Source organism: Pelobates fuscus, chromosome 5 (genome assembly GCF_036172605.1).
Source record: "Pelobates fuscus isolate aPelFus1 chromosome 5, aPelFus1.pri, whole genome shotgun sequence".
NCBI lineage: Eukaryota > Metazoa > Chordata > Amphibia > Anura > Pelobatidae > Pelobates > Pelobates fuscus.
Genome location: NC_086321.1, coordinates 308,451,831 through 308,472,351, shown reverse-complemented (window position 1 = coordinate 308,472,351; position 20,521 = coordinate 308,451,831). Strand labels below are relative to the sequence as shown.

The 20,521-nt window shown below is 50.6% G+C and overlaps 1 protein-coding gene across 2 annotated transcripts in view; it reads left to right on the top strand.

The window, feature by feature from the left end:
- The first annotated feature begins 9,959 nt into the window (after nucleotides 1-9,959).
- The window catches only part of PIGG (phosphatidylinositol glycan anchor biosynthesis class G (EMM blood group)), a 556,446-nt gene continuing 545,884 nt past the window's right edge, over nucleotides 9,960-20,521 (top strand). For both annotated transcript variants that reach the window (XM_063455507.1, XM_063455506.1), the window contains exon 1: nucleotides 9,960-10,145. In XM_063455507.1, coding sequence (XP_063311577.1) covers nucleotides 9,995-10,145 — 151 coding nt within the window. In that variant the 5' untranslated portion in view covers nucleotides 9,960-9,994. The remainder of the gene's footprint in view (nucleotides 10,146-20,521) is intronic.

Below are 20,521 nucleotides of genomic sequence, written 5' to 3'. Positions count from 1 at the left end.
ATTGGCGTTTTTCTCCTGGCGACCAGAGGGGGAGATGATGAGTTTTCTCACATCCTCACCCCTTGGAACGCACGGCCATTTTCACTGGAACGCAAGCGCATCACGTGCATGAATGCGGAAGTCATTCTAAACAGCCGTCGGAAGTTTCATTACACCGGTAATCTGCCACAGATGGAAGGAATTCCTTGAGCAAATGAAAGAAGCTAGAAGGTGAAGACGCCCATCGATTACTCCAATGAACTTTAAGGGTTAGCCCTATTTAAAGCAGTATGTTTGAGACTGTTTGTTAGATTGATTTTTTGATGCATGAATCTTAATCATTGTTTTACTATTTGGTCCCTGAGGAAGTTCTTGTATAAAAACGAAACGCGTAGGACCTGTGGACTTTTTATTTTATTCTATTTTTTATTCTCAAATTGAATCAATTTGCTATTTTGTATTTTATTCATCAATTAAAACCGTTTTTGGGAGCTGTTTGGTGAGGCTGGATACTTGCTCTGTCCTAGCAACCGGGCACCCTGCGGCCATTATCTAAGGAGGCTTTCTATTCCAACCCCCATCTTCATTGTGGAGAGGCACCTTTGATATGCTCTAAAAACGCTTGGAATTTGTGAGTGTATTGTCACACCTTACAACTTGATTTGGTTTCAAACAATATTGCACTACGTTTTCTATTTTTCATTATAGGCATTTCAGCGACATCCCAAAACCCTATCTTCTGAGATATCTATATTATATGGTTACCAACTGGGAGGCAACCGTGGGATGCTGTTTGTACCTATAAGTTAAGTTATTTTAATATCTTTGTGTTTGCATTAACCTTAATTTTTGGTGGTTTGCAATCGTTCTCCTTATACTATCAACGCTGTTATACCCTGAATCCGGCCACTCTTCTGCCACTTCCCAAGGGGGGAGTACCACACTACTGGTACAGCTTGGATATCAATCCTGACGTCCGGACATAATTCCAAGTGCCTACATTTGCAATTCCACATGATGAACAACCGGAGAACCTACTACACTGCACATTGTGGTTCAAAGATACCCCAGGATCTGATCCACACTACGAGGAAGAACTATTCCACTTAGTGGAAATACGTATTACACTGACAGACTTGTTATGGGACTCCAAAGGCAACATGGTCTCACTGGTTCACTTGCCAATGGAGACAGCACACCTTTACCACCACTGGGATGTGGCTGTTCCTCATATTTCATTCACCAAATCTCCAGAACTTACCTGGGAAGATTTGGGCCCACTAGCCAAATCTTGGAGTACCGCAACCCAAGACCAACTCACGTTGACGGGAATTAGTAAAAGGATAATTAATTGTAATACAGTCAGCTACCCACGATATCATACTGAAATATGTGAAGAGTCCCCTCCTACAGGACAAGACCCAGAAGCCCCTCATAATTGCTTCGAACAGATGAAGATGGAGACCACTCATTTACCAACCGTGCAGGAAACCACTTTACCAAATCCAGATTGCACACTGTTCGTGGACAGCTCCCGATTTGCTGATGAATTTGGACAATACCATACTGGGTATGCAGTCACTACAGAAAGCCAAATACTACAGGCTGCTGCACTCCCGCCATCAAAATCAGCCCAAGAGGCCGAACTAATAGCACTCACAGCGGCCTGTAAATTGTCAGAGGGCACACGTGTCAATATATATACCGATTCAAGATATGCCCTGGGCATAGCACATGACTTTGGTCTAATCTGGAAAACCAGGGGCTTTCTCACAGCCACTGGCACCCCGGTGAAACATGGGGAAGCTATTGCAGAACTAATGGATGCCCTACTACTGCCTAAGGAAGTGGCCATACTAAAGGTGAAAGCACATGGCCGGTTGAACTCAACAGAAGCCCAGGGCAATCATTTGGCAGACCAAACTGCCAAAGAAGCAGCACGACAAGGATGGGAAGTGGACAGAAGAGTGACCTCTACCGAAACCCCCATCTACACTATGCAGACTTTACCTACAGATCTTAGACTTCTCAGAGAGCAACAAGCTGCAGCAACCCCCCAAGAAAGACAGAGTTGGAAGGACAAGGGGGCGATCCTCCAGAATGATGTCTATACTATTAACCTCAAGTTTTGTCTACCTAAAAATATGTATCCAGCCGTTGTCCAATGGGCTCATGGACCAGCTCATCTATCCAAACATCTGATGAACTCCTTAATTGATAAATACTTCGAAGCACCTGGTATTACTACCCTGACACAGAACTATTGCAGATCTTGCACAATTTGCGCAAGATGTAACCCCGGGAAAGTTATCAAGGCTGCTCCTAATCATCTGGCTAAACCACTGTACCCCTTCCAAAGGATTCAAATTGATCATATCCAGATGCCAAAGAGCGGGCGGTATGAATATGCACTGGTCATAGTGGACATGTTCTCGGGTTGGCCTGAAGCCTTTCCAGTTGCTAACCTTACAGCAAAAACTACAGCCAAGCATCTTCTTACGGAAATAGTTTGCCGGTATGGGGTACCAGAAGTAATTGAAAGTGACCAAGGAACATCCTTTACTGCACTATTAACCAGAAAGATCTGGACAGCACTGGGGGTGACCCTTGCCTTTCATACACCATACCACCCACAGAGTAGCAGTAAGGTAGAACACGCATGAATGGCACACTAAAGGCCAGAATGCTCAAAATGTCACAAGAAACTAACATGCCCTGGCCTGAGAGTCTTCCTTTAGCACTGTTCAGCGTACGATATACCCCAAGGGGGAAGCATAGTCTGTCTCCCTACGAGATCCTATTTGGTACAGCACCTAGGTTAGGTTGTTATTTTCCCCAACAACTTCAAATCCAGTCAGACGCTATGGTAGATTATGTTACTGCCCTCTCTAATGCTTTGACCAAAATCCATGCCCAAGTGTTTTCTTCTATTCCAGATCCGGACTCAAATACAGGCACACACAAATTACTTCCTGGTGACTGGGTAATGGTCAAGAAATTCCTAAGAAAACATACCCTCGAGCCGAGATTCGATGGCCCATACCAAGTATTGCTGACAACCGCTACCTCAGTAAAACTGGCCGGGAAGAGTTCCTGGATACACGCTTCACATTGCAAGAAAGTACCCAATCCAGAGGAAGCTACCTCCGCTGAATCATGAGCTTCCTGCGCTTATTTTTGCTGCTAGGCCTGACAAAGGCCCAACAAGTGGCTATCACTAAAGACAATCATGTTTACACATTTTGGTATAACTCATCCAACACACATGTGGCTACTTTTACGTTTGATTATTGTGATATTGTTCATTGTACTTTCCCACAGACACAACATTCTGCCATATACAAAGACATACCTAACAAGAAAGACCCATACATTTGTGTAACAGGGGGCCACTGGGGACATCACTGTAGCTCCTGGAAAGCAGCTGGATGGAACACCGGTAGACCATGGGGCTACAAGCCCCAATGTGCTCTTGACAAGGTTGACAGGAATGGGAAGCCATTGCTACATAGAATGACCCTGTGTAAGCCCGCAGGGTCGACCCCTATGAAACTTACTTTAAACATAGAACACACCAGCTCGGGAGATGCCGGGGAATATGTAATGGGTATGTATTGGAAAGGAGGTGGTTCGTATAATCAACTGGGAACCTTTTATTTACAAGACATGCTCACGTCACCTGACTGGATAGGTACTACTCACATGACCATTAACCCACTGAAACCCCACATCAAGACCTTAAAAGACAGGGTTGCTATCGCCAATCCCACCTTTGAAGACACAATGGCAGTAGAAACCGGGTTTTCAGATACCAACCTGTGGCTGGAATGGATGAGATATAATGCTAATTCACACAACAAGACTAATTGTTATGTATGTGGTGGGGCTAGGCCTCACTTAGGAACTGTGCCCCTTGACCTGCCCCCCGAGGTAGAGTTATGTTTTCTGAGCCTTTATGTACAGTTACCCACTAATTCATCTACCTGTGAATCCTGGAAAAAGGTATACCCCATTACCCAAGGGAGTGTTAGACCACCCGATGGAGTTACAGTGTACCCAGGTAATTACACTTGTTATACAATGCATAAAAACACTGGTAAGTTCCTGGGGAAATTCCTGTCTGGCTATTGTGCCTTTTATCATGATCCATCTGTGACATTACTGATGAATCATTTAAAATCAGTAGGAGATATTTATTGGCTATGTGGCGATATTCAACTAAGATTCCAACGAGCTGGCCTATGGTGGGGAGAGTGCACCCTGACCAAGGCTATAATGCCCATTCACATTATTTCAGACGAGCACCAAGGTTCACTAGACTCCCCACACACCTATTTCCGAGTTAAACGAGAGACACCCCTTCGTGGAAGTTTCGATCCACATATTTATATTGACGCCATAGGGGTGCCAAGGGGGGTGCCTAATGAGTTCAAAGCAAGAGATGAGGTAGCAGCAGGATTTGAATCCCTTGTGCCACTTATCACTGCCAACAAAAATGTTAACTGGATAAACTATATTTATTATAACCAACAACGGTTTGTCAATTATACTAGAGAGGCCCTACAGGGCCTAGCGGAACAATTACAAGCTACCTCCCAAATGACATTTCAAAATAGAATGGCCTTAGATATGATCCTAGCTGAAAAGGGAGGAGTATGTAAAATACTCCCTGACACCATGACCTGTTGTACCTTCATTCCTGACAATACTGGGCCCAATGGGAAGGTAACTATGGCTATAGAAAAATTAGACAATCTCTCCGACGAATTACAAAGGAATTCTGGGGTACCCAATACATGGGATAGATGGTTTGGATGGATGAATGGGTGGCAGAAGACCTTATTCCAGGTAGGAATAGCTGTCCTGACAGTAACAGTCATCTTTCTCTTCCTGACATGCTGCATACTACACTGTATACAGAAATACCTGCAGAAAACAGTAGGACAGTCCATTGACAACGTAACTCCTACATTTCTACACCAGTATATTGAGGAAACAGAATGTGACACTCCACACACACCTCTCCAGTCTCACCAATTCAAACAGACAACTGCTTTCCTATAGGGATGGTGTAGGGTTAGCGTCTGTCTCTACGGGCAAAAGTCTGTAGTGGGAGATGTAGTGGGTTAGCCACTGCGGGATACCCACGGAGTGAAGTGTTCGAGGCTTGTTGAGACAGATGTGCTGCAGTCATTTAGGGACATATCAGGGACAGTTGTAGTTGTCTGTTTAGTAAATAGCCATTTTAAGGGGGGACTGTTGTGGAAATTAGATATTATCCTGATTTCTTAAATTAGTAAAATGTCTATTTACTTTATATATATTCTCAATCAGCATTTATCGTTTTACATGATTTACTTAAAATGGCCGCTAGGGCCAGGGAGTTTCCCTTAGTCATCGAATAATACCCTCACTAACAAGATGGCGCTGGAATCTGGGGGAGACCCGCATGATGCCATTGACATCACCCCCGGTAGGACGAGCAATAAATCAACCACTTAACCCCTAACCAATTATTGATGTATAAATCAATGTTATCTCTGACAATGCTATGATGTATTTCTTGCTTTATAAGGGGCATGCCTGCCCCCTCTAATAAACATTCCTCAAGTTCTTCATTAACCTGAAACTTGTGTCTGGTGTGAATTACTTCAGGGAGCGTGCACGCAGTGTTTCTTAATTTGGCCAGGGGCAGATACACAAAATAATCAATGTATTGATTGATTTCCACTTCAGATACTGAAGGGCTGTACTACAGTGGCGGCTCTAGACTTGGCGAGGCCTTAGTCGAAACTCATACATGAGGCCACCACGAACACCATTATTGAAAATAAAATAAAAAATAGCAGTTGACTTTGTGTATAAGAAGCTGTAGATATGTTTATAGGGGAGCTTCCAGCACTGGATACAGAGAGCTAGTCTCTGTTTACATTGTCTACCTGAGTGTGTGTCTGGCAGTGAGTATCCTTGTATCTGTATGTATGTTTCTCTGAGCATGTGTATGTTTGTGTACGGCCTTTGGCACTGAGTTTATGGCGAAGTTCTGTTTTATGACAGTGTGTATAATGATTGCCTTCAGGGGGTGGCAGGGTGAGTGTAAAAGAGCAGGAGGGTGCCAGAGTGTTGACAGTGTGTATGGAGGAGGTGCCAAAGTGCAGAGAGTGGTGCCCGTGTGAGAATAGATGTGACAGAGTGTGTGGGGAGGGTGACAGTGAGGGGGGGGGGGTGAGAGGGGATGACAGAGTGAGTGAAAGAGTAAGAGGGGGGTGAAAGTGTGATGGGGTGACAGAGTAAGAGGGGGGTGACGTAGTGTGAGGGAGTGATGAGGAGAGGTGACAGGGTGAGAGGGGATGACAGAATTAGAGGGGGATGACAGGGTGAGTGACTTAGTGTGGTGGGTGAGAGGGGGTGGTGAGGTGACAGGGTGGAAGGAGGGATGACAGAGTGAGGGGGTGACGAGGAGAGGGGATGGGTGGGTGACAATGAGGGTGGGTGACATAGTGTGATGAGGGATGACAGAATGAGAGGGGGATGACAGGGTGAGTGACTTAGTGTGGTGGGTGAGAGGGGGTGGTGAGGTGACAGGGTGGAAGGAGGGATGACAGAGTGAGAGGGGGTGACGAGGAGAGGGGGTGACAGAGTGAGAGGGGGTGACGAGGAGAGGGGGTGACGAGGAGAGGGGATGACAGAGTGAGAGGGGATGACAGAGTGAGAGGGGGATGATCGGGTGGGTGACATAGTGTGATGAGGGATGACAGGGTGAGAGGGGGATGATAGAATGAGAGGGGGATGACAGGGTGAGTGACAGTAAGGGGGGGTGACACAGTGTGACGGGGATGACTTAGTGTGGTGGGTGAGAGGGGGTGGTGAGGTGACAGGGTGGAAGGAGGGATGACAGAGTGAGGGGGGGTGACGAGGAGAGGGATGATCAGGTGAGTGACAGTGAGGGTGGGTGACATAGTGTGATGAGGGATGACAGGGTGAGAGGGGGATGACAGGGTGAGTGACAGTAAGGGGGGTGACATAGCGTGAGGAGGATGACTTAGTGTGGTGGGGGAGAGGGGGTGGTGAGGTGACGGTGGAAGGAGGGATGACAGAGTGAGAGGGGGTGACGAGGATAGGGGATGATCAGGTGAGTGACATAGTGTGATGAGGGATGACAGAATGAGAGGGGGATGACAGGGTGAGTGACAGTAAGGGGGGGTGACATAGTGTGAGGGGGATGACTTACTGTGGTGGGTGAGAAGGGGTGGTGAGGTGACAGGGTGGAAGGAGGGATGACAGAGTGAGGGGGGTGACGAGGATAGGCGATGATCAGGTGGGTGACATAGTGTGATATGGGATGACAGGGTGAGAGGGGGATGACAGAATGAGAGGGGGATGACAGGGTGAGTGACAGTAAGGGGGGGTGACAGTGTGAGGGAGATGACGTAGTGTGGTGGGTGAGAGGGGGTGGTGAGGTGACAGTAAGATATGGGGGGGACAGGGTGAAAGCAGGGATGACAGAGTGAGAGGGGGGTGACGTAGTGTGAGGGGATGACAGGGTGAGAGGGGGTGATGAGGTGAGGTGACAAAGTGAGAGGGGGGGTGACAGAGTAAGAGGGGGTTGACAATAACAATATTTGATATTCAGCCACATGTGCAATTATTATGTAATTAATTAATGGATAACATACTTTTTCACTTTTTTGTTAAATTGGAAATAAAATATTGTTTGACTTTTGTATATTGCAACTTTTAAAAAGATTAAAACTCTTAACAATTTTTACATTTACAGTAATTTGTCTTGAATTAACGATAACCTGTTAATTAAGTGTAAGCAGTGTTTAGGAGATACGCTCACAGTGTAAGCAGTGTTTAGGAGATATGGTCACAGTATGAGCAGTGTTAATGGGATACGGTCACAGTGTAAGCAGTGTTTAGGAGATACGGTCACAGTATAAGCAGTGTTTATGGGATACGGTCACAGTATAAGCAGTGTTTATGGGATACGGTCAAAGTGTGAGCAGTGTTTAGGTGATACGGTCACAGTATGAGCAGTGTTTAGGAGATACGGTCACAGTGTAAGCAGTGTTTAGGATATACGGTAACAGTGTAAGCAGTGTTTAGGATATACGGTCACAGTGTAAGCAGTGTTTAGGAGATACGGTCACAGTATGAGCAGTGTTTAGGCGATAGGGTCACAGTGTGAGCAGTGTTTAGATGGTACGGTCACAGTGTGAGCAGTGTTTATGGGATACGGTCACAGTGTAAGCAGTGTATAGGAGATACGGTCACAGTGTAAGCCGTGTATAGGAGATACGGTCACAGTGTAAGCCGTGTATAGGAGATACGGTCACAGTGTAAGCCGTGTATAGGAGATACGGTCACAGTGTAAGCCGTGTTTAGGAGATACGGTCACAGTGTAAACAGTGTGTAGGTGATACAGGCGTTTCATTCTCCACAATCACAGTACTTTGGTTACCTTATAAGTATTACAGTGACTCACATTGGTTGAATTGGCACATGAATACACATGTGAGCAGTAACGCCACATCAAAGCTTCAACCCTTGTTACTGACCATTCACACACACCATACTTTTCATTCATACGCATTCGGTATTCCAGATGTTTTGGACTACACCTCCCATAATGCTGGCAAAGATGTAATTCACAGCATGTGGACTGCCTAAGGTTACCTACCTCTGATCACAGTACACAATGTTGAAGTCGCCGTGCAAACAGGAGAAACTTGTCACGTGTCAGATGGCACTTCAATAATTCACCCTGGACGCGAGCCTCAAACGTGGGCTTCTTCATTCCTCTTTATGTACTTCGTGACCCATAGGAGAACATGCTTGTCAGAGTTGTGACACACACAAAAATATAATGGTTAGAGTAAAATGGCATAACAGTAACAGTGCATGCAGACTTGCGTGCCACATATTTACAGCAGACAGACACAAAGATTGTGAGAGACACACCGTATTAAATATAAGAATTGGGAGTACTATACATACACAATGCACAATGACATGGAGATTACAGAATTCAGTGACAGACAGATTTGGTTCCAGATGTGGGGCAGTCCCTCTGGCTGGGGTGCAGTTTCTCATCCACCCCTGGTGAGCGACTAGACGGCTGGGCTTTCGTAGCAAAAAGCAGGCCATGGCGTCTGAGATCTCTGAAACAAAATGTTTTGTAGTCAAACTAGGGCTGTACACATCTAACACACAGGCCCCACATACTGCACAGCCCCCCATTTAGTACACTGCCCCCCCCCCCCCCCACATCTAACGCACAACCCCCCATCCCACATCTAACGCACAGCACCCTAATACACTGCATCCCACATCTAACGCACAGCCCCCTAATACACAGCACAGACCACCCCAATGTACAGCACAGACCCCCCAATACTGTACAGACCCCCCCCATATTGTCCAGACCCCCCCCCCAATACTGTACAGACCCCCCTCCCCCTGATGGCTGAGAGTGTTGGGAGCTTACCTGATAGTTGTCAGGATGCAGTGGAGCAGACACCGCGCATGCGCACTCAGGGGGTAGGAGATTTCTTAGAACAACAAATGGCCATCAGATTTCTATACCCCTCAGTGAGCATGCGCGGTGTCCGTGCCCGAGGCTGTCCTGACTGGGTAGACGCGTGGGCAGGGAGATCGGATGAATGTTCGGCTGAATCGATCTACCTGCCCGCTGGTGCGCACGCGCGCTGTATCCCGCTGTCTGTGCCCGACGGGAGTACTTAGGTGTGCGTGCGCACTGGCCCGTTAGATCCCCTACCTCCCCCCTTGTGGCTCCAGGCGCAGGCGCAGTGTGGTGTTCGCGCATGCGCCTTAGGCGTCCTCTGTACCGTGGTAGAAAATTTCTCCTACCTGTTCTTCTGCGCCTGCGCGGCGCTGTGCTCCTCCTCCTGCTCGGAAACGTCACGTCCGGTGCGGCCGCGTCACTTCCGGTATACCAATCTGACAAGGTATACCAATCTGACAGAACACCTGCCAATCGTAGACCTGCACAATGAGAGTGGCATCCTCACTACTGGCGTTTTCCTACTTACTTATTCACGCTATTGGTCTAATACTTTTTCTCCGCGGCTTCTTTCCTGTATCTGTGAAGTCTCAGTCCAGGAAAAACACCGCTTCCGAGATCCCAGCTGAGCCATCTGCAGGTAACGTGACAAATCTTCCTTCTACAATTATTACACAGACCATAATATCCGGGTCTTGATAGACTGGGAAATAATGTCAACCAGAAACACACCTGCTGCTGGCTATTGTACTGTTTTTATTAATGAATCTTTATGGATAGGCATCTTCCTTCAGTCCCACCCAAAAATAAATTATTATATATATCTGTGCAGCTTGGAAAATGTTCAGACATTTCTCGATCTCCTTATAAATATAACTGGAAACGGGTATAATTATAGTGTCATGGGGCTGCCACTAGAAAGCTTGGGGCATCTAAATCAGGTCCCCACATTTTGGTTGTTAGACCCCACCATGAGCTTCTGCATACGTTTCAATAATACACATTCAGGTACAGCACATATTCTGCACAGTAGTATATAGAAGTAACGTGCAAGATTCCTCAATATATAAAGGAAGTTTCTGCAGTGATAGTAGTGAAGGCAGGGAGCAGCACCTGGCGCACAAGTCAAACTGTTCAAATATTATTCAAATGCTTACAAGAGGTACACTAGGGCACTATTGGCACCATAACCACTGAGAACTGTAGTGGTTATGGTGTTTGGAGTAATCCCATAAAAGGGCACTATAGACAGACCACTTTATCTTATTGAAGTAGACTGGGTGCAATGTCCCTGTCCCCCTTAGTCCTGTTTTTAAGAACCTGCAATGTGTGTGTGTGTGTGTGTGTATATATATATATATATATATATATATATATATATATATATATATATATATATATATATATATATATATATATATATATATATATATATATATATATATATATATATATATATATATATATATATATATAGAGAGAGAGAGAGAGAAATAATTAGTAGCGTAACCCTCTCAGGTCTTTATTTGAAATAAAATATAACTTTTATTTGCTCAAAAAAAATCCTATTTTTTTTTTGGCCATAACTTTATTATATCACATCTGCACGGCTATGAACACTATAATGCTTATTTTTTTTTTTTTACTTTGACAATTTTTATTAAGAATTTTTAGGGGAGTGGAGGGTACAGAAGGAAAGGGGAGGAGGAATACCATATAGACAATGCAATACACCATTACAGTGAAATATTCCGCTTAACATTTTGCGTTTCTTAACATTTGGGCGGGGGGGGGGGCTTGGTCAGTTACACTTCCCAGTGTCTGCGCGGGGCGGAGGGAGGTATGGTTTTGACAGTTAGTAGCCGCAATATACTCTTCCAGTTTGCCCGTTATCAGCTTATTGGTGTCTTTCAGCAATATGGGTGGTGCTGGTTGTGCAGTGCTACATTATGGTGCATTATCACGCTTAGTGTTTAAATCAATGTTAGTTACAATTTCATTTCCCATTTTTAGGGACACAGCTGTCGGTTTGTAGGCATCCGCCCATGTAAGCTCACTTTGGGGGGTGGTTTGGAGTGCTTCAGATATGTATTGAAGCCCTACCATGCCTCTATCCAGTTTGTCTTTTGGAGGGGTGTGCGTCTGGCTGGTTTCAAGCGTTTGTATGCACTGCACGATCAGGGGTTGATTAGTAGATCGCCAATGCCTGCTTATCACTTTTGGTGCAGCCATAAGTATGTGGTAAATCAAATATCTCTGCGCCTTCTTGAGGTTCTTGGGGAATAGTTGTAGAAGGAATATTTCTGGTTTGCGAGGTAAGCGTATGTGTGCGCTTAAGTATATGATTGTTGTCACCTCGTCCCAGAAAGCAGTGAGGGTGGGGCATGTCCACCAAATGTGGTGCATTGTGCCTTTGTGTTGTTGGCATCTCCAGTATATATCTGAGGCTTGTGGGTGTGCTGCTTTGATGCGCAAGAGAACTAAATACCACCTGTGTAAAAGTTTACGGGAGAGCTCCATATGGGAGGCGCATTTTTAAAGTGGGCTATATGCCATCATTATTTCTTTCCATTGTGGTGGAATCAGGGTATATGTAAACTCTTTCTCCCAGGCAGTAATGAAGGAGAATGGGGTATGGTCGTCTTGAACTTGCAATGTTTGATAGACTGCGGAGATTAGTGTTTTGGGGGTGGGTGTGAGGCGTGAGCAGATTTTTTTTTCTACCACCGTCAGCTTTTGTCCCTGTACATCACCCCTCTCAGTGAGTGTTTGTTTCTTGACCCCTTAAGGACCAAACTTCTGTAATAAAAAGGGAATCATGACATGTCACACATGTCATGTGTCCTTAAGGGGTTAAACCATGTCTGGACTTGAAGATAAGAGGAGAGAACCATTGAGTTAAGGTGAAAGGAGGTTTTTAAAGGGACACTATAGTCACTGCTCAATCCTCTGCCATTTAGGAGTTAAATCCCTTTGTTTATGAACCCTAGTCACACCTCCCTGCATGTGACTTGCACAGCCTTCCATAAACACTTCCTGTAAAGAGAGCCCTATTTAGGCTTTCTTTATTGCAAGTTCTGTTTAATTAAGATTTTCTTATCCCTTGCTATGTTAATAGCTTGCTAGACCTTGCAAGAGCCTCCTGTATGTGATTAAAGTTCAATTTAGAGATTGAGATACAATTATATAAGGTAAATTACATCTGTTTGAAAGTGAAACCAGTTTTTTTTTCATGCAGGCTCTGTCAATCATAGCCAGGGGAGGTGTGGCTAGGGCTGCATAAACAGAAACAAAGTGATTTAACTCCTAAATGACAGTGAATTGAGCAGTGAAATTGCAGGGGAATAGTCTATACCAGGGGTAGGCAACTTTTTAGCAGCACTGTGCCGATATAGGATTGTGATGTCCCGTAGCGTGCCGATCCTCAGGCTCGTCGCTACCAGGCAAGCTAACCAAGCAATTGCTTTGGGTCCCGAGCTGGCCTGGGACCCAAGCAGGGCCGGCGCTTCCTATAAGGCTGCAGCCACCTGAGCGCTCTATAGAGAGCCTCAGGCGGCTGCAGCACTGCCTCTCTCGTCACCTCCCCTTCCCTGTAGCGTGGCCGAGCTCCTCTTCCTCCTGTCAGTCCGGCCGGGTACCACGCGGTACAGGAGATTCAGTTTCCTGTTCCTGGCCGGACTGACAGGAAGTGCACCCTGAGCTCGGCCACGCTACAGGGAAGGGGAGGTGAGAAGAACGGAGGGAGGGGGGGGAGTAAAAAGAACATAGGCGTGGGAGTAAGAAGGACACGGAGGAGGGGAGTAAAAAGGACACGGGGAGGGGAGTAAGAAGGACACGGGGGAGGGGAGTAAGAAGGACACGGGGGAGGGGAGTAAGAAGGACACGGGGAGGGGAGTAAGAAGGACACAGGGGGAGGGGAGTAAGAAGGACACAGGGGGAGGGGAGTAAGAAGGACACAGGGGGAGGGGAGTAAGAAGGACACAGGGGGAGGGGAGTAAGAAGGACACAGGGGGAGGGGAGTAAGAAGGACACAGGGGGAGGGGAGTAAGAAGGACACAGGGGGAGGGGAGTAAGAAGGACACAGGGGGAGGGGAGTAAGAAGGACACAGGGGGAGGGGAGTAAGAAGGACACAGGGGGAGGGGAGTAAGAAGGACACAGGGGGAGGGGAGTAAGAAGGACACAGGGGGAGGGGAGTAAGAAGGACACAGGGGGAGGGGAGTAAGAAGGACACAGGGGGAGGGGAGTAAGAAGGACACAGGGGGAGGGGAGTAAGAAGGACACAGGGGGAGGGGAGTAAGAAGGACACAGGGGGAGGGGAGTAAGAAGGACACAGGGGGAGGGGAGTAAGAAGGACACAGGGGGAGGGGAGTAAGAAGGACACAGGGGGAGGGGAGTAAGAAGGACACAGGGGGAGGGGAGTAAGAAGGGCACAGGGGGAGGGGAGTAAGAAGGGCACAGGGGGAGGGGAGTAAGAAGGGCACAGGGGGAGGGGAGTAAGAAGGGCACAGGGGGAGGGGAGTAAGAAGGGCACAGGGGGAGGGGAGTAAGAAGGGCACAGGGGTGGGGAGTAAGAAGGGCACAGGGGGTGGGGAGTAAGAAGGGCACAGGGGGTGGGGAGTAAGAAGGGCACAGGGGGAGGGGAGTAAGAAGGGCACAGGGGGAGGGGAATAAGAAGGGCACAGGGGGAGGGGAATAAGAAGGGCACAGGGGGAGGGGAATAAGAAGGGCACAGGGGGAGGGGAATAAGAAGGGCACAGGGGGAGGGGAATAAGAAGGGCACAGGGGGAGGGGAATAAGAAGGGCACAGGGGGAGGGGAATAAGAAGGGCACAGGGGGAGGGGAATAAGAAGGGCACAGGGGGAGGGGAATAAGAAGGGCACAGGGGGAGGGGAATAAGAAGGGCACAGGGGGAGGGGAATAAGAAGGGCACAGGGGGAGGGGAATAAGAAGGGCACAGGGGGAGGGGAATAAGAAGGGCACAGGGGGAGGGGAATAAGAAGGGCACAGGGGGAGGGGAATAAGAAGGGCACAGGGGGAGGGGAATAAGAAGGGCACAGGGGGAGGGGAATAAGAAGGGCACAGGGGGAGGGGAATAAGAAGGGCACAGGGGGAGGGGAATAAGAAGGGCACAGGGGGAGGGGAATAAGAAGGGCACAGGGGGAGGGGAATAAGAAGGGCACAGGGGGAGGGGAATAAGAAGGGCACAGGGGGAGGGGAATAAGAAGGGCACAGGGGGAGGGGAATAAGAAGGGCACAGGGGGAGGGGAATAAGAAGGGCACAGGGGGAGGGGAATAAGAAGGGCACAGGGGGAGGGGAATAAGAAGGGCACAGGGGGAGGGGAATAAGAAGGGCACAGGGGGAGGGGAATAAGAAGGGCACAGGGGGAGGGGAATAAGAAGGGCACAGGGGGAGGGGAATAAGAAGGGCACAGGGGGAGGGGAATAAGAAGGGCACAGGGGGAGGGGAATAAGAAGGGCACAGGGGGAGGGGAATAAGAAGGGCACAGGGGGAGGGGAATAAGAAGGGCACAGGGGGAGGGGAATAAGAAGGGCACAGGGGGAGGGGAATAAGAAGGGCACAGGGGGAGGGGAATAAGAAGGGCACAGGGGGAGGGGAATAAGAAGGGCACAGGGGGAGGGGAATAAGAAGGGCACAGGGGGAGGGGAATAAGAAGGGCACAGGGGGAGGGGAATAAGAAGGGCACAGGGGGAGGGGAATAAGAAGGGCACAGGGGGAGGGGAATAAGAAGGGCACAGGGGGAGGGGAATAAGAAGGGCACAGGGGGAGGGGAATAAGAAGGGCACAGGGGGAGGGGAATAAGAAGGGCACAGGGGGAGGGGAATGAGAAGGGCACAGGGGGAGGGGAATGAGAAGGGCACAGGGGGAGGGGAATGAGAAGGGCACAGGGGGAGGGGAATGAGAAGGGCACAGGGGGAGGGGAATGAGAAGGGCACAGGGGGAGGGGAATGAGAAGGGCACAGGGGGAGGGGAATGAGAAGGGCACAGGGGGAGGGGAATGAGAAGGGCACAGGGGGAGGGGAATGAGAAGGGCACAGGGGGAGGGGAATGAGAAGGGCACAGGGGGAGGGGAATGAGAAGGGCACAGGGGGAGGGGAATGAGAAGGGCACAGGGGGAGGGGAATAAGAAGGGCACAGGGGGAGGGGAATGAGAAGGGCACAGGGGGAGGGGAATAAGAAGGGCACAGGGGGAGGGGAATAAGAAGGGCACAGGGGGAGGGGAATAAGAAGGGCACAGGGGGAGGGGAATAAGAAGGGCACAGGGGGAGGGGAATAAGAAGGGCACAGGGGGAGGGGAATAAGAAGGGCACAGGGAGGGTGGGAGGGGAGTAAGTAAGAAGTAGTAAGAAGAACATGGGGGGGAGTAAGAAGAACATGGGGGCAGAAAGAAGAACATGGGGGCAGAAAGAAGAACATGGGGGCAGAAAGAAGAACATGGGGGCAGAAAGAAGAACATGGGGGCAGAAAGAAGAACATGGGGGCAGAAAGAAGAACATGGGGGCAGAAAGAAGAACATGGGGGCAGAAAGAAGAACATGGGGGCAGAAAGAAGAACATGGGGCAGAAAGAAGAACAGAAGAACATGGGGGCAGAAAGAAGAACATGGGGGCAGAAAGAAGAACATGGGGGCAGAAAGAAGAACATGGGGGCAGAAAGAAGAACATGGGGGCAGAAAGAAGAACATGGGGGCAGAAAGAAGAACATGGGGGCAGAAAGAAGAACATGGGGGCAGAAAGAAGAACATGGGGGCAGAAAGAAGAACATGGGGGCAGAAAGAAGAACATGGGGGCAGAAAGAAGAACATGGGGGCAGAAAGAAGAACATGGGGGCAGAAAGAAGAACATGGGGCAGAAAGAAGAACATAGGGAGGGGGAAGGAGTAAGAGGAACACAGGGAGGGGGGAGAAGTAAGAAGAACACGGGGGGTGAGGAGATGAGGAGAACACAGGGAGGAGGAGGAGGAGGAGAGAAGAAGGGGATATTAGGAGAACACAGGGAGGGGGAGGTGAGGAGAAGGGGAGATTAGGAGAACACAGGGAGGGGGATGGTGAGGAGAAGGGGAGATTAGGAGAACACAGGGAGGGGGATGGTGAGGAGAAGGGGAGATTAGGAGAACACAGGGAGGGGGATGGTGAGGAGAAGGGGAGATTAGGAGAACACAGGGAGGGGGATGGTGAGGAGAAGGGGAGATTAGGAGAACACGGGGAGGGGGTGAGGAGAAGGGGAGATGAGGAGAACATGGGGGGGTGAGGAGAAGGGGAGATGAGGAGAACACGGGGGTGAGGAGAAGGGGAGATGAGGAGAACACGGGGGTGAGGAGAACACGGGGGTGAGGAGAACACAGAGGGGTGAGGAGAAGGGGAGATGAGGAGAACACGGGGGGTGAGGAGAAGGGGAGATGAGGAGAACACAGGGAGGGGGTGAGGAGAAGGGGAGATGAGGAGAACACGGGGGGGTGAGGAGAAGGGGAGATGAGGAGAACACGGGGGGGTGAGGAGAAGGGGAGATGAGGAGAACACGGGGGGGTGAGGAGAAGGGGAGATGAGGAGAACACAGGGAGGGGGGTGAGGAGAAGGGGAGATGAGGAGAACACAGGGAGGGGGGTGAGGAAAAGGGGAGATGAGGAGAACACAGGGAGGAGGGGTGAGGAAAAGGGGAGATGAGGAGAACACAGGGAGGGGGGTGAGGAAAAGGGGAGATGAGGAGAACACAGGGAGGGGGGTGAGGAGAAGGGGAGATGAGGAGAACACAGGGAGGAGGGGTGAGGAGAAGGGGAGATGAGGAGAACACAGGGAGGGGGGGTGAGGAGAAGGGGAGATGAGGAGAACACAGGGAGGGGGGGTGAGGAGAAGGGGAGATGAGGAGAACACAGGGAGGAGGGGTGAGGAGAAGGGGAGATGAGGAGAACACAGGGAGGAGGGGTGAGGAGAAGGGGAGATGAGGAGAACACAGGGAGGAGGGGTGAGGAGAAGGGGAGATGAGGAGAACACAGGGAGGAGGGGTGAGGAGAAGGGGAGATGAGGAGAACACAGGGAGGAGGGGTGAGGAGAAGGGGAGATGAGGAGAACACAGGGAGGAGGGGTGAGGAGAAGGGGAGATGAGGAGAACACAGGGAGGAGGGGTGAGGAGAAGGGGAGATGAGGAGAACACAGGGAGGAGGGGTGAGGAGAAGGGGAGATGAGGAGAACACAGGGAGGAGGGGTGAGGAGAAGGGGAGATGAGGAGAACACAGGGAGGAGGGGTGAGGAGAAGGGGAGATGAGGAGAACACAGGGAGGAGGGGTGAGGAGAAGGGGAGATGAGGAGAACACAGGGAGGAGGGGTGAGGAGAAGGGGAGATGAGGAGAACACAGGGAGGAGGGGTGAGGAGAAGGGGAGATGAGGAGAACACAGGGAGGAGGGGTGAGGAGAAGGGAGATGAGGAGAACACAGGGAGGAGGGGTGAGGAGAAGGGGAGATGAGGAGAACACAGGGAGGAGGGGTGAGGAGAAGGGGAGATGAGGAGAACACAGGGAGGAGGGGTGAGGAGAAGGGGAGATGAGGAGAACACAGGGAGGAGGGGTGAGGAGAAGGGGAGATGAGGAGAACACAGGGAGGAGGGGTGAGGAGAAGGGGAGATGAGGAGAACACAGGGAGGAGGGGTGAGGAGAAGGGGAGATGAGGAGAACACAGGGAGGAGGGGTGAGGAGAAGGGGAGATGAGGAGAACACAGGGAGGAGGGGTGAGGAGAAGGGGAGATGAGGAGAACACAGGGAGGAGGGGTGAGGAGAAGGGGAGATGAGGAGAACACAGGGAGGAGGGGTGAGGAGAAGGGGAGATGAGGAGAACACAGGGAGGAGGGGTGAGGAGAAGGGGAGATGAGGAGAACACAGGGAGGAGGGGTGAGGAGAAGGGGAGATGAGGAGAACACAGGGAGGAGGGGTGAGGAGAAGGGGAGATGAGGAGAACACAGGGAGGAGGGGTGAGGAGAAGGGGAGATGAGGAGAACACAGGGAGGAGGGGTGAGGAGAAGGGGAGATGAGGAGAACACAGGGAGGAGGGGTGAGGAGAAGGGGAGATGAGGAGAACACAGGGAGGAGGGGTGAGGAGAAGGGGAGATGAGGAGAACACAGGGAGGAGGGGTGAGGAGAAGGGGAGATGAGGAGAACACAGGGAGGAGGGGTGAGGAGAAGGGGAGATGAGGAGAACACAGGGAGGAGGGGTGAGGAGAAGGGGAGATGAGGAGAACACAGGGAGGAGGGGTGAGGAGAAGGGGAGATGAGGAGAACACAGGGAGGAGGGGTGAGGAGAAGGGGAGATGAGGAGAACACAGGGAGGAGGGGTGAGGAGAAGGGGAGATGAGGAGAACACAGGGAGGAGGGGTGAGGAGAAGGGGAGATGAGGAGAACACAGGGAGGAGGGGTGAGGAGAAGGGGAGATGAGGAGAACACAGGGAGGAGGGGTGAGGAGAAGGGGAGATGAGGAGAACACAGGGAGGAGGGGTGAGGAGAAGGGGAGATGAGGAGAACACAGGGAGGAGGGGTGAGGAGAAGGGGAGATGAGGAGAACACAGGGAGGAGGGGTGAGGAGAAGGGGAGATGAGGAGAACACAGGGAGGAGGGGTGAGGAGAAGGGGAGATGAGGAGAACACAGGGAGGAGGGGTGAGGAGAAGGGGAGATGAGGAGAACACAGGGAGGAGGGGTGAGGAGAAGGGGAGATGAGGAGAACACAGGGAGGAGGGGTGAGGAGAAGGGGAGATGAGGAGAACACAGGGAGGAGGGGTGAGGAGAAGGGGAGATGAGGAGAACACAGGGAGGAGGGGTGAGGAGAAGGGGAGATGAGGAGAACACAGGGAGGAGGGGTGAGGAGAAGGGGAGATGAGGAGAACACAGGGAGGAGGGGTGAGGAGAAGGGGAGATGAGGAGAACACAGGGAGGAGGGGTGAGGAGAAGGGGAGATGAGGAGAACACAGGGAGGAGGGGTGAGGAGAAGGGGAGATGAGGAGAACACAGGGAGGAGGGGTGAGGAGAAGGGGAGATGAGGAGAACACAGGGAGGAGGGGTGAGGAGAAGGGGAGATGAGGAGAACACAGGGAGGAGGGGTGAGGAGAAGGGGAGATGAGGAGAACACAGGGAGGAGGGGTGAGGAGAAGGGGAGATGAGGAGAACACAGGGAGGAGGGGTGAGGAGAAGGGGAGATGAGGAGAACACAGGGAGGAGGGGTGAGGAGAAGGGGAGATGAGGAGAACACAGGGAGGAGGGGTGAGGAGAAGGGGAGATGAGGAGAACACAGGGAGGAGGGGTGAGGAGAAGGGGAGATGAGGAGAACACAGGGAGGAGGGGTGAGGAGAAGGGGAGATGAGGAGAACACAGGGAGGAGGGGTGAGGAGAAGGGGAGATGAGGAGAACACAGGGAGGAGGGGTGAGGAGAAGGGGAGATGAGGAGAACACAGGGAGGAGGGGTGAGGAGAAGGGGAGATGAGGAGAACACAGGGAGGAGGGGTGAGGAGAAGGGGAGATGAGGAGAACACAGGGAGGAGGGGTGAGGAGAAGGGGAGATGAGGAGAACACAGGGAGGAGGGGTGAGGAGAAGGGGAGATGAGGAGAACACAGGGAGGAGGGGTGAGGAGAAGGGGAGATGAGGAGAACACAGGGAGGAGGGGTGAGGAGAAGGGGAGATGAGGAGAACACAGGGAGGAGGGGTGAGGAGAAGGGGAGATGAGGAGAACACAGGGAGGAGGGGTGAGGAGAAGGGGAGATGAGGAGAACACAGGGAGGAGGGGTGAGGAGAAGGGGAGATGAGGAGAACACAGGGAGGAGGGGTGAGGAGAAGGGGAGATGAGGAGAACACAGGGAGGAGGGGTGAGGAGAAGGGGAGATGAGGAGAACACAGGGAGGAGGGGTGAGGAGAAGGGGAGATGAGGAGAACACAGGGAGGAGGGGTGAGGAGAAGGGGAGATGAGGAGAACACAGGGAGGAGGGGTGAGGAGAAGGGGAGATGAGGAGAACACAGGGAGGA